Here is a 26,653-nt window from a genome sequence, read left to right as displayed (position 1 = left end):
TTCTGAGTAAAATGATTTGAGGGGAAAAAATAAGCAATAAAAATGAACATACCATTATGGTTGGGGTCAATTCAGAATCGTAGGCCATAGATTGATCATTTGAGAGAATCAGGTTTAATGCTTTGTTTGGTAGAGAAGAGAGAGATAGAGAAGAGAGAGTAGAGAAGAGAGAAAATGAGTAGAGAGAAATATGTGAGAAATATAGTAGATTTTGTAGGTTGTTTGATATGATAGAAATGGAGAAGAGAGAGTTGTGTGAGATCTCTCTCCCTTGGTTTGGTTGGGTAGATAAGGGAAAGAGAGAGAATTACATTTGTGCTAAAAAGACATTTTTGCCCAAACTCTATGTAATATCATATACTCCACCAATAATTCTTAGCAGCTTCAGATAGATGAAAATAATGAAATAATGCCACAAATGCCTTTTCTAGCTGACATAATGCTCCAAGAACTGCATGTGCACTATCGCCGCATGAAAAAATACACAATCCTCACTGTGTAACCCAGAGTTCTTCAGGAATTAGATGAAAAGAATGAAATTAAACTGATTTAAAAAGCAGAAAGATTGAAACTTTAGCATGTGAGGAAAAAATGGAAGAGAAGAAATTCCAATTAATGTTTGTCATCTCCAAAAAAAAAAAAGAGGCAAAAGCATCTCACTAACACAAAATCTCTTGATCAAGAACCCAGTCGAAAATAAAAACATTTCACCCACGAATTTGACCATTTGCTGCAGCTCAACGTCCATGGATTCAACTCCTACAACAAATTAATACAAAACAATTGCAGAATCCGTTGTCACTTGGGTCGGTTGGAGGATGGGTGTGTGGGACGAAGCCAGAACTGGGAAGAATGATCAAACGAAGAAGAAGAACTCTGTGATATGAGGGCAGAAAGGGAAAATGATAAAAAGGGCTTGCTTTCTCTCCAAATCTCTTCGCAAAAGGAAGAGACTGCTAAAAGTGATGGGGCCCACAGGAATTCCCTCTCTCTTTCCACCTCTCACACCCAACCAAACGAGGGTGATTTGGTTTTCTCTACCCTATTTCTCTCTATGTCATTTCTCTCCTACCAAACAGAGTGTAAGTGAGTGTATCGATTAGGATTAGGAATGAATTTTGGGATGGTGTTTTATGTTTATATAGAAGGGAAGAACACTGGTGTGTGGTAATAAGCAGGGATATATGATTGAATTTAAGTGCAGTGGTTAATTTGTTTGTTTATTGATTGGATTATTTCAACAATTTTTAAAATCTTCAACTCAGAACGAAGGATCCATGTCTGCAAGGTTAACAACGGCAGCGCAGCATGGTATCAGAGTGCAGGTTTTTTTTTTGGTTTGGTGGCATAGGAGACGTGTTGTTATTTTTTCTATTTTACTTAGGTAGCGCTTAGTAGACAGGTGAGAAGGGAATGAAACAGGACGCATGGGTTCCGTTCTGTGTTTGTCATATTTTTAAGATGGAACGGAACGGGACAAAAGGCTCAAGGAACGGGACACTTTGGTTCCCTGGAAAAGGGTGGAACGGAATGGAACAGAACACTCTCTTAAAACTTTGGTAAATTCAAAAATACCCCTAATTTATATTTGAAATTTTATGTATCTAAACAGTTTAAAATCACTTCTAAAATTAAAAGCGCTTATTATATTTGTAGACAAAGTTAAATGAAAAACTACTTTTTCAAAAAAATCACTTAAAATAAAATTAATTATTTTTTCAAAAGTAAAATCACTTTTTGTAAGTAATAATAAACGAGCTAACTAGGGTGCAACTTAATTCGAAAAAATCACTTTTTAATAAAAAAAATCACTTTTAAAATCAAAAAATCACTTTTTTAATCAAAATATCACTTTTTGTATTAGTTTCAAGTGAAGTTGAAAACAGATTATTTGAAACAGTTACTTTAACTTATCATGAAAATCTATGATGATAGATGAGAGGAGATAAAAAAGTGATTTTAATTAGAGTGGTCTAACACGAATCAACTTAATTAAAATAAAATCAATTATTTTTTCAAAAGTAAAATCTGTTTTTGTAAGCAATGATAAACGAGTCAATTAAAGTGCGTTTGATTCAACTTATTTTGGAAAAATCACTTTTTAATCAAAAATCACTTTTAAAATCAAAAAAATCACTTTTTGTGTTTGTTTCAGTTGAAGCAGATTATTTGAAACAATTACTTTAGCTTATAATGAAAATCTATGATGATAGATGAGAGGAGATAAAAAAAAGAGATTTTAATTAGAGTAGTCAAACACGAATCAACTTGTGTTTTTCTCAAAATCTCTTTAAAAAAAAATTATAGTTAAAAATTAATATTTTTTAATCTAAACAAACGCACTTAAAATTGCTTAAATAGATAATTTAGTTTCTGCTTTTTTCAATAGCATACTGAAACAACTAAAACTATATATAAGTGATTATTTTAAAGAAATAAGTGATTATTTAAAGAAATAAGTGATTATTTTAAAGAAATAAGTGATTATTTCATTAAGTAAGCAATAACAAACGGTTTCTATGCAAAATGTTCAATTAAATTCAATTTATTTTCCTCAATCAAATATTAAACATCCAGGGTTATATAGGTAAGTAAAAACATGGTTCCCTTAGAGTTACCAAACGCAACACACAGAACATTATTGTCCTGTTCCATCCTGTTCTATCCCGTTCCGTTCTGTCATGTTCCGTCACCAAACGCTACCTTAGTCTCACATGGAAAAACTAAGCAATATTATTGGTTGCATGTATAAAGTGGTTTAACATTGTGAGTGCACCTACATTAAACTCACAAAACAATATATATATATGAACTCAAATTAAATAATATGGATTCTCCCAATCCTTATCAATATAGAAATAATCATTAATAGTCATTATCAACTTAAAAAAGTTAATAATGAAACTAACTCAATAAATAGTAAATAGGACTTGCTTTAAGCGAACAGGAGCCAGACCAATCATAAAGCAAATAAAATTTCCAACATCGGTTCAGGCTAATAATGTAGTGAATCACATTTTTCACAAAAATAAAGGTATGAAAATTAGAATCTTTGCCTGAAGCAATTTACCAGGCGTACATCTTTAACAATCACAAGAAATCAGCATTAAGCTTTCCAAATGATTTTTGTTCAGATTGTAGCTGTATCCTAACTGTACTCTTTGTCAAAACAACAGCACAATAAAGATGAACAAAATAACAATAATTCAACCCAAGAAACAATAGGATAAAAAAAATTGTATTAGTGGATTTATGTTTCACTTGAAAAGTAGTATATTTATCTTCTAATATAATTTAGTCGATGTTATTTACAAAGAGAGAAGGATGACTGTTGTAAATGCTTATGACCAGATCAATCTCTAATGTACAGCAAAAATACCCATAGTGCCCATAGTGTACAGTGCCCTACTCACTATGATCCGCATCCATTAAAAACCCTTCACCAAGTTGGAAGAAATAATTTAATTTAGCTACAATAATCACAAAATAAACCCATGAGTACAAAGCATATGTTAAATCCACAATGATCTTTCAAATACTATTTGCTACACTTTGCAATTTGCATATTCAATTTTGAGTGAAAAATATGCGGAAAAAATACTAAATTAAGCACGAAAATTGCAATCAAGTGCAAACGAGAATTACCAATTTACCATGGAAGGAAGGAACTGAGACGTTGAAAGGTAACTAGGGAAGAAACAAAATAAGTGAATCAGCATGAATTAGATCATAAGTTCTGGGATAAGAAGACATGCATTGCTTCACACCTGCAATAAACAATTCCTTCAAGAATTTGAGAAAACACATACAAAGACAGAAACGCAGATACAACTTAATCAAACACAGAACAAGGGATTATAATTTATTAATTATAGTGCTAACCAGTCATGATATGTTCCAATTAGTCCTCATTCATATATTGCTCCAAGTGTGCTAGCCTTAACCTGGACAGGAACCACATTCATTACCCAAACAGGATCCTCAATCAGCGCAGCAGCAAATCCACCCTTGTAGGCATTCATATCCAGAATGTTGGGGTATCTCCCAGCTTTTGCAAGTTGATTGTTCACTGTCTTATAATATTATACCCTTTTCTTCCACAGCTCATAATATTTTGCATAAGTTTCAGGAGTAACACCTTCAATGGTTTGCTTTGAAATCCTTGGTGGTGTGGATTTTAGTCTCTGTGGTCAATTGTCCAATATTCCCCCAGGAGTTTCTCCTTTGATGGACACTTCAGGCACTGGAATCAAACCTGTTTGCAAATCTGTATACCTGAAAGTAACCAACACAAATTAAAACAAATGAAAAAAAGAAAGGACTTAACTCATCAAAAAGCAAAAACAATACGAAGAGGTTGGAGAAAAATTGAAGAACAAACCAGAGTTTATCAGGATTGGTCTGTGCATCGCAGAAAGACCGGTGGTGCTGCTTAAGATTGGCCTTGCAGTCTAAGTGGTTTTTTGGTTTCTGCCAAATAGCATTATCATCCTTCTAAACTAACTTGTTCCAGCAGAGGCTTTGGGCTACTTTCTCAATCTTGTTCTGCTCTTGGTTCAAACTCTCCTTTGTTCTCTGCCACCCAATCCAGTGTTTCTTCCAGTTGATTGGTGGACCGGATAGAATCCAGGACCCGCCAGGGCGTAGAACTCGATCAACTTCATTTAGAAAAATCCCATCTAATCCAACAAGTGAATGAATCAATACAAGTTAGTAGTCATGTTTTGTCCAACCCGACTCAAACAAAATCCAACATAATTGACAGATATAATATGCATATATACCATTGTCAGCCCAAGTGATGAGGCTGCGAGAGCAGTGAGACATGTCAAAAGCTCTGGAAGGGAAAGGAAGCCTCTTGGGAGGCTAAAACTCCAATCAATGCAGGAACTCCTCGCTCCAAAGCAAACTGAACTTGTGCTTCATGAGTGTCCCTCAGTGCAAAGGATAATGTTAGGATGTCAAAGGATAGAAGATAAGCTCCCCAACTAGCAACCTGCATTACCAAAACCTCAGCAAATTTTGAATATGGTTCATTGCACAGTACACTAATTCAACTAACATCCATGTCTGAGACTGAATTTCATTAGTCTTGAAATTTTTAAGTTCATAATGAGTACAACCAGAAAATATGTATTTGTATATAAGATATCTTCTAAGAAGTATTGTTGATGAAAGATTCTTAGATGAAATTATTTTAGTGTATTTGTTATGTTGAACTGCTAATTGGCAAAATCTATAGCAATATGTAGTATGTCCTGGAGACAAATGGATAGAGTGGTTCCACGCATCCGGAACATCTTTTATTCCCTTTCCAGATGGAGCATGTAAACATCATATATACAGCACATGAGTAGGTCAAATGCTTAAATTCAACAGCAACAAAAACTACAATAGTGACTAGTGAGACTACTACTTACAAATATTAAAAAGTAAAAAAAATATTATATAAACCCATTTAAATAATAACAATGGGGATTTAATCAAGTAATAAATGGTGATTTAACCGAGTAATAACTTAATGAGACACATAGATACCATATCAAAATTTCATTTTCTTAGAATAGAATAAAAAACAAATCTTTATTTTCCTCATAGAGTTGAACCAGGGCACAATTCAACCACAAAATTACTAGTAGTAATATTTAATGCGGAAAAGAGAGAGATAACTTAATCAAACACAGCACAAGGGATTATAATTAGAGTTCTAACCAGCCATGATATGTTCCGATCAATCCCCGTTCAAATACTGCTCCAAGTGTGCTAGCCTTAGCCTGGCCAGGAACCACATTCATTACCGAAACAGGTTCCGCAATAAGCGCAGCAGAAAATCCACCGAAACAGGTTCTGCAATAGCCTGGCCAGGAACCACATTCCTTCTTTGCTGGACACTGCAGGCACTGGAATCAAACATGTTTGCAAATATCTGAAAGTGACCAACAAAAAAAATTAAAACAAATGCAAAAAAACAAGAGCAGACAAAATACATGAGATTGAAGAACAAACCAGGCTTTGTCAGGATTGCTATGTGCATTGCAGAACGGTCTATGGTGCTGCAGTTTATTGGCCTTGCAATCTAGGTGGTTTAGGCTTTTGGCTACCTCCTCAATCTTGAAAGAACCATTGCAAGTTAGATGAAGTAATTCCAAGGGGTGAGACAGTGAGACATGTAGAGCCTCAACTGGCGGCGACCTGCATTAGATGGGCTCTTTGCCAGAACATATAAAAGCGCAAAAACAACTATTCATAAAAGCGAATAAGGGAAATTCAGAAAAACTAATGGCATAACAGCGCATAAACTCAACACAGGAAATCAAAAAATCTGATAGCAATTCCATTAATCCTCTTTACACCAATCATACAAATACTATACTGTAAACTGTACGTAGTCAATGAAACAAACTATCTAACAATATGCTAGTCAATGAAACAAACTATCTAACGCCGCAATGCAGCCACCCTCATATCTTCAAGAATCTCAGCCACCAGAAGCTCATCAGGTGCCAGTGGTGGTGCAGGTGGGGGTGCTCGGGGAGCCAGCAGTGGTGCAGGTGGTGCTCGGGGAGCCGCCAGTGGTGCAGGTGGTGCTCGGGGAGCCGCCAGTGGTGCTCGGGGAGCCAGCAGTGGTGCAGGTGGTGCTCGGGGAGCCAGCAGTGGTGCAGGTGGTGCTCGGGGAGCCGCCAGTGGTGCAGGTGGTGCTCGGGGAGCCGCCAGTGGTGCAGGTGGTGCTCGGGGAGCCGCCAGTGGTGCTCGGGGAGCCAGCAGTGGTGCAAGGGGTGCTCGGGGAGCCAGAACCGGTGCTCGGGGAGCCAGAACAGGTGCGTGCGGAGCCAGAACAGGTGCTCGCGGAGCCAGAACAGGTGCGCGCGGAGCCAGGGGGCAGCTGGTGCCAGGGGGCGTGTGCGAGAGGGGCCGGTAGAGGGGGCCGTGGGGCCAGTGCACGAAGGGCCGGTGGGGCAGCTGCACGGAGCATCAGCCTCAGCTGGCGCGCCTCTCGGTAGCGTGCGGCCTGATCAAGATGATATTGACAGTACTTATGATTAAGCACCGGAGGGTTGGGGCATCCAGGGGTCCTGGTGCACCTTGGTCCTGAAATTAAACAAAATAAACCCATATAAAAACCGAAACCCTAAATGTGATACCAAATAATTGAAAAGAATTGAACTTGTGACAGAAAATAAACCCTAAATAGAAACCTGAATGTGGAAACAAAAAAATTGATAAGGTTTGCTTCTAGGTAAAAATTCGAACCCTAAATGTGATACCAAATAATTGAAAAGAATTGAACTTGTGACAGAAAATAAACCCTAAATAGAAACCTGAACGTGGAAACAAAAAAATTGATAACGTTTGCTTCTAGGTAAAAATTCGAATCCTAAATGTGATACCAAATAATTGAAAAGAATTGAACTTGTGACAGAAAATAAACCCTAAATAGAAACCTGAGCGTGGAAACAAAAAAATTGATAAGGTTTGCTTCTAGGTTAAAATTCGAACCCTACATGTGATACCAAATAATTGAAAAGAATTGAACTTGTGACAGAAAATAAACCCTAAATAGAAACCTGAACGTGGAAACAAAAAAATTGATAAGGTTTGCTTCTAGGTAAAAATTCGAATCTTGATAGGGAAACGGACCTTGACCTCCTTCCATTGTGGAGGAGGAGTGAAGGACTGAACAGAAGAACAGAGCGGAGGAGAAGTGAAGGACTGAACAGAAGAACAGAGCGGAGGAGGAGTGAAGGACTGAACAGAAGAACAGAGCGCAGAGTGAAAGTGTTCAAAGATGAAGATGAGCGCGAAAAAAATAACTGACGGAATGGAGAAGACAGAATTAAATATAGCATGATTTTTTTGTCAACTATTGAAAAAGGCCCAAGGCCCAACCCAAGGGACCAAGTAACACTTGGGCTAAAAGCACAAGTCCAAGGCCCAACCCACTAAGGGACCAAGTAACACTTGGGTTAAAAGCACAAGTCCAAGGCCGAACCCACTAAGGGACCAAGTAACACTTGGGCTAAAAGTAAAGTCCACTCCGACAATAGTGCGGCCCAGATTAATAAAAAAAGCTTACCTTAGTAGCGGGGTCTTAGTAGCGGTTGCTGTGGAGCCACCACACAGAACCACCCCTTGCCGGTTTTTTTCCATGTTCCCAATAAAAAAAAAGTTCAGCTTAGGCGGAGCCACCACACAGAACCACCCCTTGCCGGTTTTTTTCCATGTTCCCAATAAAAAAAAGGTCAGCTTAGGCGGAGCCACCACACAACCACCGCGTACACCACGTGGGTTGAGAAGAGGGGTTGAGAAGAGAGGAAGATGAAGGTTGAGAAGAGAGGAAGATGAAGGTTATGACAACTGGTTTTCATGGTGGGTGGGAATGTTTGAGAGGAGAGGAAGATGAAGGTTGAATGGCCGGCTTGGTGGGAAGGGGAATTAGATTTCCCACCCCCTGTTTTAGAATTGCCACCCTAGCCTTTTTAAAAAAATGCCGGGACTACCCTCCGGGACTTAAACCTCCATACCAGTCCAGAGGTTGATGTTCTGGACTAGTCCGAGAGTTAAAAGTTCGGATTCTTTAGTTACAGTTAAAATAACATGATCGGTGTCGTGGCCGTCTTGGAGGACTTGCCTAACGAATTGTTGGGTTGAAATGTTTGGTTTGTAATTGTGGTGGTGGTTGAGATTGTAATTGATGAATATGCCTTTTGGTTTGGTCTTAACTTACTGCATTCTGCTGCTTGGTAAGAGTTATCCAGGACTTTAAGTTTCGAATCTATCCAGGACTTTAAGTTTCGGATCAATCCAGGACTTTAGGTTTCGGATCAATCCAGGACTATAAGTTTCGGACTGCTTCATAATTAAATTTACCACCCCCCTTTTTTAGACATCCGAGAGTTGAAAAACCGGATTAATATGAAACTTCAAGATTCGGATCTTTCAAACCAGATACTGTCACAAAGACAGAAACGTGAAAATGCAGTGACAATAATATGGGACAAACAGACCTCGTTACAATACTGAAGGAAAATATTCTTGCTAATAATATGGTTACAGACATGGTTACAGACATGGTTACAACATTACAAACATGAATCATATTATCAATCTTCTGTTATGTCTGTTAAATCAAAGTTGGTAATAACACGATGACCAATCCAAACAGTGTGTTCAGCCATAAATGGGGGGTGGTTGGGTGGTTGAGGAGTTTATGCAGGCCATAATGGTGGTGAGGTAGGTGAAGCTATGGAGTAATGGTGCTGAAAAAGGTGGTAGAATCTGTCAGAGGTGTCCGGAAGTTGAAGTTTCATACTAATCCGAAGGATGAAGTTTCGTACTGATCCGAAGGTTGAAGTTTCGGACTAAAACACGGAGGGGCAATATTGGTTTTTCCCCACTTTTAAATGGGGTGGGAAATCTAAAACAGGGGGTGGGAAATCTAATTCCCGGTGGGAAGGTTGAGGGGAGGGGGAGGAGAGGGATGGCCGGATCTGATAGGAAGGTTGAGGGGAGGGGGAAGAGTTGAGGGGAGTGGGGCGGATTGGTAAGAGAGAAAGCATGGCTGCTAGGGTTTCTTAGAGGCAGCTATGTGTTGAAAATAGATAAGAACTGCTTGCTAGGTTTGTTAATTTATAGTAAATATTTTTGTTTTCTTTGGGCTTAAATTTACTAGGGAGGGAAATTGGGCTTTTTCTTATCTAACAAACCAAATGTATTGACAACAAAAAATGACACCAAATGGCTTTTTTTTTAACTCAAAAAAACAAATTCAAATAAACTCTCTTAATAATATTTCGCGGAAAAGAAGTTAAAAATAAATAAAAGAGGACTAGTTCCACCAAAAATAAAATAAAAGAAGACTATAAAACTATTTTTTATATTTTCATATTTAATAAAAAAAATTGTATATACTTAGTTTTTTATCATTTTGCCTTTTTAGATTTTCACTTTTTTAAACTAATTTATGACTAAATTAAGAGTGTAAGGGAAAAAATTGGGTGTTTACACTAGCAAGTGCACCTCATCGGAGACCATGATCAAGATCCCGAACACGTGGTTGAACACGTCACTCAAGTCTCTTGCCATGCAAACCACGACAAGTCATGGCGACAAGAGATCGAGAGTCCGACATTGGTGTTTGTAATGTTCAAGACTAGGAGAGTAAAGTTGACGCATCACAACTACCGCAAAAGATTACTTTCACTCTTGCATTGCAATGACGCACGTATTCTCATGCAGAAGTTCATCATTGAGAGCTCTTATATTTAAAACGTACACGGTTTACTCTAAATGTTTTCTTTTATAATAAAAAGAAAAAATTTCTTGTCCTTGTAGGATAGTTCAAGTGTAGGAGCTGGTGGACATATGAATTGGGTCGGGGAAGGTTCAAGGATCGATTTCTAATGGGTCCAATTTATCTTTACGATATAAAAAAAAATTCTTATTAGGAAAATGAAATAGGGAATCACATTTTACGCATCCATTTTTACTATTTATACACCTATAGGGTGTGTGAAAAATCAACACTGGACTCCACACTTGCAACTTTAGGCGGAGACAATTTGTACAAACAGTTTTAAGGATTTAATTTGTATTCAGGGCCTGTTTGTTTTAGCGTTGCAGGACCCAAACTAGGGGTGTTCGCGGATTGGATTGGATCGGTTTTGAGGAGAAAAATCATCCGATCCGATCTCATCGGTTTTATGATTTTGTCATCCAATGGATTTTTTACTAAATTCCAATCCGATCCAATCTATAGCGGTTTGGATTGGATTGGATTATTCGGTTTTTGTTTCACTTTTTTATACTTTGAAATTGTGTCGTATAAATTTTAAAAATATACAATATATGATAAATACAATGATACATAGTTTATAACATTCATAAATTATAACATAGTCAACATATTTTAAAATTATGATTATAATTGTTTACTTTGATGCATGTATATAGTAAACTTTGATGCATGTGTGATATAATCAATATATATACAATAAATATGTACTATGTAAGTGTAAATGGAATGATATATGTATAACTAAAAGTATACATATTTGTGAATGTTCGGTTTGGATTGGATTGGTTCGGTTTTGGAAATCAAATCCGAAATCCGATCCGATCCAATAAATAATTTCGGTTTTTTCAATTTTCAGTCCGTTCGGTTTTCGGTTTGATTGAATTTCGGTTATTTTGGATCGATTTGTCGGTTTTATTTGGATTGGTTCGGTTATGAACACCCCTAACCCAAACGCACGTTTGCGTTTCCCTTAACGTTGTTATGAAGTTTCCCTCAACGTTTGGATATGCGTTTTTAAAAACGCAGAAACGCTATAAAGGTACCAGAATGGCGTTTTGCTGGAAGCGACAATTTGGAGCGTTGGCGTTCAGAGCGTTGGCGTTTGACCGTTGGGGAGATCCTCTGCCATGGCCAAGACATGCGATTTTCGAATTTTTGCCTTTCCAGATCCAATCTTGCTCTGTTTGGAAACTTCAAACAGGTAGAAGGGTTTGCTCCCAGAGATCGAGTGACCAAGAGTGCGCCCAATTGGGGATTTAGGCAGATTCAAGGAAGAAGGCGAAGAGAAAGGGTGCTCGATTCGGCCTCAAATTGAGGTCTGAGGGTACTGTGTTCTTTGCATTTTCCTGGTCGCATCTTTCTCTGGTTGTTCTGTTATATACCTGTAGGTGCTCTTTTGGTCCACTTGGGTTTCATGTCTGCTGGGTTCTGTTCCAGATCACGTGGATGGTTTTGCTGATTTGAAGAGTTTTGCTCCTTTTGGGCTTGTTGCTTTCGTTTTTTAGCCAGAGTTGTTATCTGGTCTCTGGTTTTCGTTTTTTTCTTTCTTTCACATGTACAGGGGTTCATAAGAGTGTTTTGTTCAATGTATTGCTATTTTTTTGAGTTCTCCACCCCAAACGTAAGTTAATTAATATCCATCCAAACGATATTCATTATTTTCCAATCACGTTTATTACAAATCATCCAAACATAAATTACGTTTATTTAAACACAATTTTACTCAAAATCACGTTAATTCAAACACCACGTTTCTAACGAGATGCCAAACGGGCACTCAGTTATATCATATTTGAATTTAATTAAACTAAACATATTATATAGTAAAATAAGAAAATTGATGTAGTTGGATAATCTTACACTGTTTTTAACCAACTCATAGTACGTATGAACAACAATTATATTTCTTAGAGTTCAAAAAAAAAAAACAATTATATTTTTTAAATAAAAATAAAGTTTAATTTTTTATTATGGCAGAACCAAGTGAGTGTTTGTGTAAAAATATTTCATACTGATATGCATGAGGACATAATGGTAAGAACTGATTGAACCGTGGATTAAAGTCGATGCTATTGAACCTGGCTAAGCCGCTTTGTACCGGTAAATTTGTTTCTCATTGGAACACTTGAAGTATGTTATTGACCAAGAAAAACAAAACACTTGAAGCATGTTGTAACTTACGCCGCATGAACGAGAACGTGAGAGTAGGAAGGTTCACTTTCTTTCTTGGTGGTTAAATAAGAGGTACGAAATGGTTTGGCTGAGCAAAGGAATGAATCACTTTTTCTTTGGTCAGAGTCGCAAAGATAGACCACATTTGATTTTTGAATCTTTGATTTCAAATCAAGAAGATTCCTAGAAACTGCTAGACTAAAAATGCATTACCAACAACGTGTCAAGTTCAGTCACAATTAATTCTCATTCAATAACATGTATAAAATTACTCATGTATAAGTAATTTTATTAGCATAACATGTGTAATCTCTTTTTGTGTAACGTCTTAGACTAGTGAATGGAAAAAATATTCATTGGCAAAGTTGATAGATGTCTTATGAATATTCCTATGTTGAATAATGAATATGATTGTCTTTCAAAGATCATAGATAATATATATAGGGGTAAATTGTGAAATTCCTAAGTTTGTAAAGTGAGTTTATTTTAATTCCTCTAAAGAAAAATAATATTTAGTGGCGGTTAAAACCGTCAGTAATTGTAAATATGACCGCCACTAAACGTCATTTTTTCTCAGAGAAACTAACATTAAACTCGCCTACAAACTAAAGCCATTTTAACCATTAACCTATATGTAGTGGAAAAAAAAAACTTCCTCCACCTTTTTCTGTTTTTTTTTATCGTTTGGATGTTGGGTGCTTTATATATTAAGAACTTAATATAGCATGGACGTACACATTTTTCAAATTTATATAATTCAAGAATCTTTGACTGTGAATTGGAAAAAATGTCAACTACTTATTAGTGGGTTCAATGTTGATTGAGCATAGTTTTAAAATTCGGCTCGGACCGGCCAGTCCGTCCGGTTGGCCCGGGACTTGGTCACCTAATCGGTCTGAGCCACACATCAGATCGGTTAAACATGTAGCTCGCCGGAAATCGGCTTGACTCGGCCGGTTCATAGGTTGGCTCGGTGACTCGGCCGGTTTTTTGTTAGACAGGCGAGTCACCAATTTAATTTTTTATTTTGGCTTAAAAGCACTTTAGGCCCCTGATGTTTTAAGTTTGTGCAAATTTTTCCCCTACTCTATTTTTGTCGATGTTTCTACCCCTCATGTTTTCAAACAGTGCACCGTCTACCCCTCTGTCAGTCAGACGTTAAAGAACTAAAAGAATGAGCTGATTTAGCTTTAATATTTTTTGGACCTGAAACGTGGAAATTACAAGTGAAGTTAGAAAAATTTAGCATAAAAGATTCAAACTCAAGACCTGTAAGTAGCAAAACATGCATTTAACCAGTTCATTACATACATAATTGATATATACATCAAGCAAATTTAATTTATATCATTTCCTTAATCATGATCAACTTCATATACTCATCTTCATCTCTCCAATCCACTTAGGAACCTCTCCTGAGAAAGCCTGACTGACAGAGGGGTAGACGGTGCACTGTTTGAAAACAGGAGGGATAGAAACGTACATAAAAATAGAGTATGCGCAGAATTTGCACAAACTTAGGGGCCAAAAATGCATTTTAGTTTTTTTTTTCTATTGATATGGATCATGAATGTTGGCCCAATTTGATGATAGAAGAGTTATGAAGCTTCCATTTAATATACTAGTGATTATACCCGTGCGATGCACGGGCTCTAAATCATTAATTTTGTTGAAACAATTGTGATGATTCATTTAATCCAACAATGATTCATTATTTTATTATCATTTATCAGATCCCAACTACTCATATATTCACATTAACTATTTTTTCACAATGTCAAAACAAAGTACACAAACAGGAAACATCAACACATACAATACACTAAGAAACATACAATACGCTAAGAAACATTGAATCAAAAATATTACATATTTCAATTGAAACTATTAAACCACCATACACTCAAGGGTTTCGAACAACTACAACTTGAAAAGTATCAGGCACTTGCAACTTGAAAAATCTCAACTGATCGGTGAAATTGAATCTGCTTGCCCTGCAAGGCTGCAATACTCATACCACCCGATGCCTATCATGCATTTAGGGAACAAAAGAGAGTTCATTCCTGAGTTGACATGTACAAAAGGTGTTCTTACATACTTCTTATTTTGTTGAACCTGAAGGAAGGTGCATAAAATTCACATAATGTGCTTAGTCGCTTAAATTGATTAGCTTAATGGAAAGGAAGGAAGACTTAAGGTGACTGTGGTTGTGTGCTTAGTTGCTTAAGGTATCATTTCCTCTTTTAGTTGCTTAGCTTAATGACAATGACCTTGAAAATCTCATGGATCAAGTCCTTGTAAAGTGAACACCGAATTCAGAGTTGTGTTAGTGCAACAGCTCACCAATCTAAATATCAAAGATGAAACGAAAAAATATTCAAATCTGCAGCCAAAAAGAGCCTATGTTAGAAACCTATTGACAAATATGAATTTCAAATGCAAATGTGAAAAAGAGACCTAAAAACCCAAAATAAAGCAATAGCACATAACTTTACGAAGCCTGATTTTTAAAAGCCAAAAACCAAAATCACTTTAGTAGTTATACCTCATGCTCCCAATGTGAGCTATTTAAACAAAATGCATATCATTTAATTTTTTGTCATATGAATGTGTGTTTATCATTTAGAAAGAAGAAAAATAATTAAGAGTGGATTAGTGGTCAGAGCTTTAAAAAATTTGCAAGAAAACTTAGGTTTATAATAAGTAAAAGTATCGAACATAAAGCTAAAGTAAATATATTTGATGAGTATAAGAATGCAACTATGAGTACAACTAATACCTATGGATGTGACTTGGATAAGGATGCAGCTCCAGGACCATAACTTCATGTGTGTGTTTTCCACATGAAAGTCAAGAAGAAAATTGAACTTATGAGTACATAGAATAATGAGAAAATCATTTAAAACTCAAAAAAATTCCATAAGATTGACTCACCACCCAGTGCAAGGAAGCTCTACTAACTAAAAGCGCCATTGAAAACCTTTCGCACTCCCACCAACATGCTTGTGCAATGGAAGTGGAAACACCTACTTAAGAATTCATATTGGAACAATTTGTTCCATCAGTCCCCGTATTTGGCATTAAGCTTCAAAAAGTGAAAGAAAAAGTGAAAGAATTGGAAACCAATAGTAAAAAACTAAAGTCTACATGATTACAGCCACAATTATTAGAGTTAACATGAAAAAAAAGATACCAATTCAAGAAGGAAAAAGCAAAGAAGAAGGGTGTTACCAATTCTATTTGCTTGCAAGAAATCCAAGTGACATAGTCAAAAGTTTTCAGCAAAGAAGTCATAACTCATAAGCATAAGTGCATAACAGGATACAAAATGTATCAAAGTCAAATGCATAAGAATATCAATCATAATTCACAAAGGAATCTAACATACCAACACATTTGATAAAAAAAATTATACAACATGGTGTTTTTTCTTGCAGTTCAAGTTGGATCATGTCTTTCATTGGGTTTTTGAATTTCACCAGGCAAGTGCTTTCCTTATACAAAAAAGGTCTTCCAGAATTAACCTACAATTCAATTTCTGAGACTTTATTTTCATAAAGAATGCTCTAAAACCCAAAAAAAAGTTCTGCCATAAAGCTCCAGTACTTGCTAGAAATGAGGTAATATCGCTTTCAAGACAATAAAACAACCACAATGGCCACGGGGAAAAATAGAGAAATAGTTAATCTCTATAACAGCATCTCTAATGGAGTTCTTAATTTGATATCTTAAAATAAGATCCGGATCTTATTAGATCCCACCATTGGAGCTATTCTACATGGCACGAGTAAGATCGGCGCCTTAGCTCAGGTACTCTTAAATCCGGGATCTTAAATAAAATAATATTTTTTCTCTCTCATATCAATACCAGAACCAAAGTTAAAAATAGTGAGAAAAATAAATAATATAAATATATTGGGTATCGTGGGTCCAGTAAAAAATAAAATAAGATCTCAACCACTAGAGTGAAAAGTGCATTGGGACCTTATGAGTGTCTTAAATCTTATGTGACAGTTTGGGTCAACAAAAAATAAGTTAAGTCCCAAAATAAGATCTCACCATTGGAGATGCTCTAATATCACTCACTAATTGATAGATGCATGGGTGTCCCCCAAAATTTCAATGTGAGATTACAAATTTGTCCCCCCTTAATTCCGTCACTAAATCCCACAATTTCTCTGCCTCCGCCGCCTCCAACGCCGTTACCTTCTCCCTGCACTCCGCCAATCTCTTCAAACAACAACCCAATTCCACCGCCTCCCCAAACTCGAACAACCCCAATCCAAATCACCACTGCCTACGAAACAATAACATTCAATCAATTTGATCCACCAAGGAAAATAAATCACCAAGCCAAGCACAGATACCTCCACGAAGAAAAAAAACAAACTAGTGCACGGTGCACCGCTTGGAGGCAGTGGATGGGATGAGAAATCCATAGATGAATTTCATCTCTTGATCTTCATCATCATCATCAACAGACCCAAAAACAAACCCCCATCCAGATACATCTCCAAAAACAAACCCTCATCCAGATACATCTCCAAAAACCAATAACAACCGAACAATCAAACCCCAAATTTCAGAGATGAAGAAGATCCAGAAAGAGGAGACAGGAAAAAAATCCTAAAACCCATATATCTTGCATCTTGCATCTTGCATGGTTCCATCTCTGTATAAGCTTCCACACCTTCGAATCTGCTTCCCCAAAAGTCAAAAATCACTTCTTCAACTTCAGATCTGGGGGTTGGGTTTCAGATCTGGGGTGGGGGTCGATACTCTCTCGCTGCTGTCAGAATCAGAGGAAGAATCCGAGGATCCTGGAAGTGCAAAGTTGTTCGATGTGTGGCGCGAACACCCATTACGCAGCACCTTCCTCCTCCCCTTCTCCTTCTTCTTCTTCCTGATCTGGTAGAGGGTTTTGCATATCTGTCCATATCCACTCAGATCCGTCCAGATCCGTTCAGATTAGAAGAAAATGAGGAATTTTGTTGTGGGTTTTGCAGCAATGGGGGATTTAGAGAAGAGACCGATGAAGGCGGCAGTGGTTGTGCGCGACGGTAGGAGGAAGAAGATGGCTGTTGAGGTTGGGAGAGGAAGAGTTTTTTTTTCAAGTGAATAAAAAAAATGGGTATTATGGTCACTTTGCTAATTCAATCTGAACCATTAGATTTTTTTAATATTATATCAATGGTACACATTAAAGGGGTATTTGGTGTCCCCCTTTTTATAAAAGTTTTTTCCATGGGGACACCGGTGCATCCCCTACAAAGGGAGACACCGTAGGCTTCACCTACAATGATAGTGAGTAGAGTCATCAAGTGTGCATAATGAATGAAAAAAACCTTATTATTAAAATCCATGGCCATTGAGGCAATTTCATATGAGATTGCTGCGATCAAACAACATGAGAACATAATCATATCTAATAGAAGATACAAATTAAGGTTCTTAACAGTATAGACATGGAGAATCATCCAAAAGTCCTTATTCAGTTTTTTTTTCATGGTTAGCTCAAGGAAAATCCGATTTTACTAAGAACCGATTACAATTTACAGACAAAATTCTTAAAAGCATAAAGCATATTTTTTTTGTACACCATGAACTATAAAAAGATGGGTTCAACCCAAATCACAATGTAGGTATATAGATTCTAATAAAAACTTAAAAAGTAAATACTTTGTAAGGACTTATTCTATTCCACTGCAGTTAGTGCAAACAAATGTCCAAAAATATGTGCACACATATTATATTTTTCAAAAGGATAAAAGATAAGTAATTCATGTAACCGATATGTCAATATGGAACACAGTGATTCCCTTCCCAAGATCTGCGAATGCAATTATAATCTTCTAAAAGCAAGCCAGAAATTAAAAACACTTATATAAAGTGGTATATCCATTGAAAAGACGATCATAGAATTTGTTATCATTTTATTTAGGGGAAAATAGAATGAATTTGGTTTTAAATTTACTCACTTCGTAAGCACCTGAACAAATTTATTAGTTTCACCCGGTATGTCTCCCCTGTAACAAAAAAAAGAACATTAGCAATCAGCATGGTAATAGAAAAGATGACCACATGCAGTGTTAATGACAGAAAACATCATAAATCTGAGAGTTCAACACATGATGAACAAAACAATGAGAGTTCAGTAAACTGCAAACCAGCAATTTGACTCAACTATGTGAACATTTATGACTACCATGAAAAGAGCAAGACGTCATCCGCAAATAACAAATGTGAGATCGGTGGGCCATTATTCGAAACTCTAACTGGCTTCCACTCCCCACCATCAACCGAGTGTTGAATAGACACAGAAAGACGCTCCATACACATGACAAACAAGTATGGGGACATTGGGTCGCCTTGACGAAGACCTCTCCCCGGTTTAAATGGGGGGAGCCGCTCACCATTCCAGAGAAGAGATATCTGTGAGGAGCACACACAAGACATGATCAACTCAATCATCCTCTGTGGGAACCCAAAGAGCCCTAGTGTCTCCCTCAGAAAACGCCAAGAGACACTATCATATGCCTTCTCTAGATCAATTTTGAACGCTAGGCTGCCATATTTCGCCATAGATCTAGACATATGATGAACAACCTCCTGCGCCACAAATGCGTTATCCATGGTACCTCTCCCCGGAAGAAAACTGCTCTGCATCGGACTAATGAGATTGTTAAGAAACTGTCTCATTCTGGTCACTAGAACCTTCGTGATGAGCTTATAAGTGACGTTGCATAAGTTAATCGGCCTCAAGTCCTTAACACTAGAAGGGTGATCGACCTTGGGAATCAGCACCACCAAGACCTCCAGTAATTTCTCATCTACTATCCCTAAATCAAAGGCCTCTTTCACTATCCTCCAAAGGGTATCGCCGACTTTGTCCCAATATTTTTTATAGAAGAACGGTTGGAATCCATCCGGGCCAGGCGCCGTGAAGGATTTCATTGACATCAAAGCCTGTCTCACCTCCTCCTTCTCTACCGGCAAAGCTAAAGCTCCCTGCGCCGCCTCCGAGAGAGTAGGGAACGTTCCATGCAGGAACGCCGATGATGAAGACTCATGAGCCTCCCTGAATAAGCTGCGAAAGTAAGTGCTCACCTCCTTTGCAATTTTTACCGGGTCCGTACACCACTCCCCATCGCCTAGCTTGAGCCTGTGGATACGGTTCCGTTTCTTCCTTATTACACATTGCGCGTGAAAATAGGAGGTATTCCTATCCCCTAGCCGTACCCGGTTGTCACGGGCCTTCTGATACCATAAGAGCTCCTCCTGTTGCAGGATGCTAGTATATTCACGTTGCAGTTCTCTTTCAAATTGTACCAGATATGACGTTTCTTTTATGTCCAATTCCCGCTGCACCCCTTTCAACCTGGCCCCCACTCTACGTTTCCGTCTATGAATATTGCCAAAAACCTGGTTATTAAAATTAACAGAATCCAAACGCAGTCTCTCGAGTATGGTACTGATCTCCTCATCCCCTCCTCTCCAGGCATTTTCCACTACCAACCTGTACTCCGGATGATATGCCCAAGCGGTGATGAAGCGGAAGGGACGATGCAGAATTTTAAATAAAAATAAATAAATGTAATTTTTCAACAAAAAGAACTACCTTCCTTGAGTTAGATCCATGAAGTTACTAACCCTCTGGTTCTATAACACGAGGTAATATGAATAAGAATTTTTGTAATAAATACTTAATTAAACTGTTTATCTAAACACATGACTAATAAGTTTCCGATGTAAAAAAAAAACACATGACTAATGTGTGTTTTAGTTGTCCACTCACATTACGAGTCTATTGTAATGAATAAACACAAATTCTAAGAAAATAAACGCCAAAAAGCCTCTTATTTTGATTGGTTTAAACGAGTCTTCAAGTTGACATCAACTTGTTCCCAAACACAATCATGAAATGAGATTCTCTATAATCCCTCTTATCTTTTAGGGTTAAATGTGTTCACCGTCCCTGAACTTTGAGCGAGATCTGGTTTCCGTCCCTCGCCGGAAAATCTTCCTAACCCCATCCTCAGACTCAAGTGTTTGTACGGAAACCGTCCTTGCCGCCGGTATAGCTCCGGCAGCCGTGCACGTGGCCGTGCCACGTCATTTAATGAAATGACATGGCATTTAAATAAAAAAAAAATTCTTTTAAAAATTATAATTAAGCCCTCTGATTTAACCCTAACTAAACTAAATAATCCTAAAACTAATTAACCCTAAAACCTAATTAAAACTTGACATTTACCCCTTACTATTCACCCATCTCTCGACCCACCCTTCAATCTCTCTCAGTTGAAACCTAGCTTTCTATCCCAGGCGAAGAGCGAAGAACTTTGACGGCGGCGACGACGAACTTTGACAGCGGCGACGGCGAGGAAGGCGACTGGAATTGACGGAGACGAAGGTTAGTGTGTCCTCTGCTCTGCCTATCTCTTTTGTAGCTCAACATGGTTTCTATTTCTACCTTGGTTTCTATTTCTGCCTATCTCTCTGTTCTTACGATTTTGGTAGGGTGTATGGCTTTGGTTGTGTCGGGTCATGCATTCTTGCATTGGGTTGTTGGTCATGTTAGCATTATGTTCCTTTGTCCTTTCTATTTCTATCATGATGTTGCATGTAATTAATCTGCATTTCTATCAGGATGGCTTTCAAAGCCATTATTCATCACTCTGGACAATTTGTTGAGGAGCCAAGGTTGCACTACGTAGATGTCAAAGAAAACACTGTGGATGCTGATAGTGATAGGTGGAGTTATTTTGAGAGTCTTGATGTAGTTGTTGAGCTGGGGTATACAAAAGGAAAGTTCCAGGTGTTTTGGATGAAAGACGAGGATTTTGCAATTCACAATTTCAGGCCTTTGTCCACTGATAAAGAGGCAATAGAGTTGGGTAAATATGCTGTAAAGAGGGGGGAAGTACATCTCTTTGTTAAGCATGCTCCTGATGAACTGCCAACTACTCCAATTGATCTCCTCAGGGTACTTGATGGTTCAAAGAAGAAAGCCAAGAAAGTTCAATCAGGTGATCCAAAGAATAAGGACAAGCAGTTGGATGGTTCAAAGAAGAGAGGGAAGCAAGTGGCTGTGGAGGCTACAAAGAAGAAAGGAGAAGCAAAAGAACCAAAGAACAAGGGGAAGCAAGTGGCTGTGGAGCCTCCAAAAAAGAAAAACCAGCCATTTAAACCTCCATCCAAGAAGCAAGTGGATGCACCACTGAAGTTACTTGGTCTTGATAATTTTTGTGTTGAAAAATTTTCTCCAACAAAGAGGCCTGCCAAATTCAATTTGCCAGTGAGGAAGTCTGATAGGATAAGAAGCAATGTTGTCAAGTCAAAGTCCAATAAGAGGTTACCTGTATTGTTGCTTCTAGATAGTGATGATGAAAGGGAGACCGTTGTTGATAATGGTAATGTAGATGCTGCTGCAAATGTAGATGCTAGTGGTGACAATGATGCCATTGCAAATGGAGATGTAAATGAAGTTGCTGCCAATGATCCCATTGCTGATGGAGTTGCTGCCAATGATCCAACTGTTGGCAATGTGCATGTGGTTGTTACTGGAAAGAAGAATGGAAAACATCCTACATTTGATGATGTATATGAAGATGATGATTCTTTCAATCCATCAAGTGACACTGAGGATTCCACAGCTTCTGTACATTTCAGTGATAGTGATGAGGAAAGAGCTGCAAAGGTTAATGATGACGGATTTGAAGGCATACCAGTTGGTGTTGCTGAAGCTTTGTTAAATGAGCAGATAAGGCAAATGGAAGAAGGTACCTATGAAGTACATGGTGGTGGGGCAGAAAATGTGCTTCCTCAATATGATGATGCTTTTGATGGTGACCATGAAATGGAGGCTACTTGGGAAGATGAAGAGTTACATAGTATGTCTGAAGGTGATGATGATGATGTTATTGTGAGGAACAGGAGTATGAGGTTTCATGATGAGGATATGAGGGCAGAATTTAACTTTAGAGTAGGTATGGAATTTATTTCATTGGAAGAGTTTAAGGTTGCTGCTAAGGACCATGCTGTCCTCACGGGAAGGGAGATTTATTTCCCCAAAAATGACACAACCAGGGTTAGGGCTGCTTGCAAGAAGGATTGTAAATGGGTTATGTTGTGTAGCAAAGTGGGTGGGAGACAAACTTTTGCAATTAAGACATTGAGTGACCCTCATACTTGTGCCAGAGTATTCAACAATAAGAATGCTACTTCCAAATTTGTTGCTAAGAAATTGGTGGAGAAACTTAGGGGTTCAAGGACAATGAGGCTCAATGATGTTGTTGATGAGATGAGGTTGGGTTTTTCCACTGGCATCACAAGGTATAGAGCTTGGAAGGGAAGACAGCTTGCTTTGCAGATAGTTGAGGGAGATGCAAGCAAACAATACACATTGCTATATAAATTCAGTGCTGAACTGAGGAGGGTTTGTGCAGGAAATACATGCAAAATGCAGTTGGAGAATCCTGCTGGAAGCATACAACCTAGGTTTGGCAGATTCTATATGTGTCTAGAAGGTTGTAAGAGGGGATTTCTTCAGGGTTGTAGACCCTTTATTGGATTAGATGGTTGTCATCTAAAGACAATGTATGGAGGTATTCTCTTATGTGCTGTAGCAAGGGATCCTAATGACCAAAACTTTCCCTTGGCTTTTGCTGTAGTGGAGTCAGAGTGCAAGGAAAGCTGGCAGTGGTTCCTTGATCTGCTACTGCTTGATATTGGTCCAGATAGAAGGTGGATCTTCATATCTGACCAACAGAAGGTAAAGTAATTTATCTTTCTTTGTTATCATGTTCATCCTTATTTCATTATACTACATGATTATGAATTTCTGCTTGCGTACATGCTAATAGGGGCTACTGAGCTGTTTGGAGGGATTTGAACACAGGTTTTGTTTGAGGCATCTTTATGCAAACTTCAAAAAGAGGTTTGGAGGTGGGGTTGTAATTAGAAACATTATGATGGTAGCAGCAAAGGCTACTTATCGCCAGCAGTGGGAAGCAAAAATGTTGGAGCTGAGGGAACAAAATAATGCAGCATGGGAGTGGATGATGGGAATACCTACCAGGACTTGGTGCAAGCATGACTTCACCTTCTACCCCAAGTGTGATGTGCTCATGAACAACTTGTCAGAGTCATTCAACTCCACAATTCTATTGGCAAGGGACAAGCCAATTCTGACCATGATGGACTGGATCAGAACATACTTGATGGGAAGGTTTGCAACCTTGAGGGAGAAGTTTCACAAGTATAGAGGGGAGGTAATGCCTAAGCCTTTGAGGAGGTTAGCATGGGAGACTGATAAGGCTTCTCATTGGTTTCCAACAATGTCCTCATAATGGAGGTTTGAAGTGAAGCACATTGTATCAGATATGGTTTCCAATAAGAATTTATACACATTGTTTACTTTCATGGATAATGGCTGTCCTAATCCTGCAATATGTTGCAAACAGGTGAGGGATTTGTGGTGGACTTGAGCAAAAGTTCATGCACATGCAATCTGTTTGATTTGGTTGGCATACCATGCAGGCATGCAGTGGCTGCCATAGCATGTAAAAGGATGAAACCAGAAGATTTTGTGCATCCATACTATAAGAGAGCTGCATATGAAGCTACATATGGGCATGAGATCACTCCTATCAATGGCCAAGAGTTATGGCAGCCTACAAATGACCCTGAGATACTTCCTCCCATAAAGAAGAGAGGGCCTGGAAGGCCTAAGAAGCTGAGAAGAAGGGACCCCTTTGAAGATTTAGGTAGCACAAGACTCAGCAGGACTGTTGCTAAACACAAATGCAGTAGGTGTGGTCAGCATGGCCATAATTCAAGGAGATGCCCAAATCCAGTGGAGATTCAAGAACCAGAAGCAGGACAAGGGTCTGAACCAGGACAAGATCCAGTTGCAGCAGGACAAGGATCTCAGCCAGTTGAAACACAAGAGGATGCATCTCAGGTCATCAATGCCACACAAGATGCAAATGTAAGTAAACTTATAACATGTGGTCTTATTTTAAACAGATCTACAAGTTTCTCATCAAAAATAATGATTAATATTCATATTGTTCAACATCAGATCCAGTTTGATGAAATACCTGCCATGCTAAGGGAACAATGGGATCAAGACATGGCAAGATTGCACTATGTTCATGGAGCAGGGCCATCTAATGTTGGTGGTGGAAGTGGATCTGCTGGTGGATCTGCTGCTGTTCAAGAGGAGCCATCTCAAGTTGTGCAGGCACTCCAATCTCAAGTTGCTAAATGAGAGGGTTGAAGGTTGTTGTGGTTAGTAAGGGCTCGGTTGTGGAGCAATAATGGAGGGCTGAAAGATATTTAATGTGAACAGACCAAGTGGGAATATTTTGTGGTTTGTTGGCATTACTTTTGACACCACATGGGTGCACATTTTGATATCGTTTAGGAAGCACATGGGTTGAAGTGTTTGCTGTTGTTTTTTATGTAATTTGGACCACTTAAGCTTTGTTTAGAACCATTTTGTATTCTGAATGTGTGGATGTGTGGACCACTTGACATTGAATTATGAAGCTTGATGTTGTTGGCATTACATTAGTCAAAGATTCTCTCTTTCACTTTACTTTATGTGTCTTCTAGTTCTTTTTACCTTTCAATTACAAATGAGACATTATATACATCAAAACAATGTTGAAAAAAGAAACAATTCCATTGCCATTTCTTCTGAATTCAGGAACTTGTTACAATAAAAACTCCATTACATGATTCTACTTAAACTCAACCAACCTACCCAAATAACTTCCAAAACATCAACATAACCTCCATTCCCTTCTCAGATTACATTTTTCTTCCATAAAGGAAGCAAAAGCTAACAACCCAAGCTAACACAACAATCAGTATGGCTGCAAAGGCCATTTTCTTATTCAGCAGCTCACAGTCAAGCTTCCTTTGAAGCTTGCTAATTTTGTTCTTGCTTTCCTCCAATTTCATCTTTGTGTCCTCAAATTTCATCTTTGTATCCTCCAATTTCTTCTTCAATTCATCCAATTTGTCCTTTGAATCTTCCAACTCTGTCCTCAACATATCAACAACACGTTGTGTTCCTGAACTTTGGACTCCTGCATCCTCATCCCACAGGAAGAAACCACAGTCCCTGGTGGTCTTTAATTACAATGAAAATGAGACAGATTAACATAGCAGTTCAAATTGACAGATTAAAGGAAAAAGAGAGGCGATAATTTACCTTGAAATTCCTGCATCTCCAGAAATGTCTTCCTGGATTTTCAGGAGTGTGAGATGTCAGGTACACAATTAGTTCCCCACAAGCACAGATTCCGCTTGGAGGCATGGAGTAAGTGCTCGAGGATGCACAAGAACCAGATGAACACGGTCTTCTCATGGTTGAAGGACACGAACCAGAAAACCCAGGAAATCGCGTGAAAGAAGAAGAGGATTCGACGGAGAAGACAGGAAATCGTGTGAAAGGAGAAGAGGATTCGATGGACAAGAAGGAAAGATAGGAAGAAATCGACAGAGAAGATGAAGAAGGGAAGAAATCGATGGTGCAGGTGCAGCCTCAGTTCAATGGAGAAGGGAAGAGGGAAAGGGAAAGAAGATGGTGAACCCTAATTTGGATTTGGGGATTTTGAAGGAGTAAAGTTTAATTAAGTTTTAGGGTTAATTAGTTTTAGGATTATTTAGTTTAGTTAGGGTTAAATCAGAGGGCTTAATTATAATTTTTAAAAGAATTTTTTTTTTTATTTAAATGCCATGTCATTTCATTAAATGACGTGGCACGGCCACGTGCACGGCTGCCGGAGCTATACCGGCGGTAAGGACGGTTTCCGTACAAACACTTGAGTCTGAGGATGGGGTTAGGAAGATTTTCCGGCGAGGGACGGAAACCAGATCTCGCTCAAAGTTCAGGGACGGTGAACACATTTAACCCTATCTTTTATGAGACGGGGTCAAACCCGAGTGTCTTTGTGGGACAGAACTGGTTATGTATACCATGACATATCCAATGCCTCAAGAACCTTCATGGATAGTGGCGTGGCTGCATCAGTGTTTAATTTGCATCTGCCTTCTTACAATAAAATGTTTCTTTCATAGTTAATAAAATTCAAATCCAAATAAAGAAAAAACCAGATTCAGTATGATTATTGTTTCATAAAAAAAAATCGATCATAAAAGTAAAAAAAATTG

The 26,653-nt window shown here is 38.2% G+C and overlaps 2 protein-coding genes and 1 pseudogene across 2 annotated transcripts; 1 reads left to right on the top strand and 2 right to left on the bottom strand.

Annotated features, from left to right (window-relative positions):
- Window positions 1–3,687: 3,687 nt before the first annotated feature.
- Window positions 3,688–6,198, bottom strand: LOC130719960 (probable methyltransferase PMT16; annotated as a pseudogene).
- Window positions 6,199–23,861: 17,663 nt separating this feature from the next.
- On the top strand, window positions 23,862–24,762 carry LOC130720558 (uncharacterized). Its single transcript, XM_057571211.1, has 2 exons — window positions 23,862–24,458; window positions 24,552–24,762. The coding sequence occupies exons 1-2, from the start codon at window positions 23,919–23,921 to the stop codon at window positions 24,738–24,740; spliced, it is 729 nt and encodes a 242-aa protein (XP_057427194.1). The 5' UTR covers window positions 23,862–23,918; the 3' UTR covers window positions 24,741–24,762.
- Window positions 24,763–25,285: 523 nt separating this feature from the next.
- Window positions 25,286–25,847, bottom strand: LOC130719959 (uncharacterized protein At4g04775-like). Its single transcript, XM_057570549.1, has 2 exons — window positions 25,692–25,847; window positions 25,286–25,609 (listed from the first exon to the last, which is right to left on the bottom strand). Exons 1-2 carry the CDS (start codon window positions 25,845–25,847, stop codon window positions 25,286–25,288), a joined length of 480 nt encoding a protein of 159 aa, XP_057426532.1.
- Window positions 25,848–26,653: the final 806 nt, after the last annotated feature.

Source organism: Lotus japonicus, chromosome 5, assembly GCF_012489685.1.
Source record: "Lotus japonicus ecotype B-129 chromosome 5, LjGifu_v1.2".
NCBI classification, from domain to species: domain Eukaryota; kingdom Viridiplantae; phylum Streptophyta; class Magnoliopsida; order Fabales; family Fabaceae; genus Lotus; species Lotus japonicus.
This window is presented reverse-complemented; position numbering and strand designations above follow the sequence as displayed.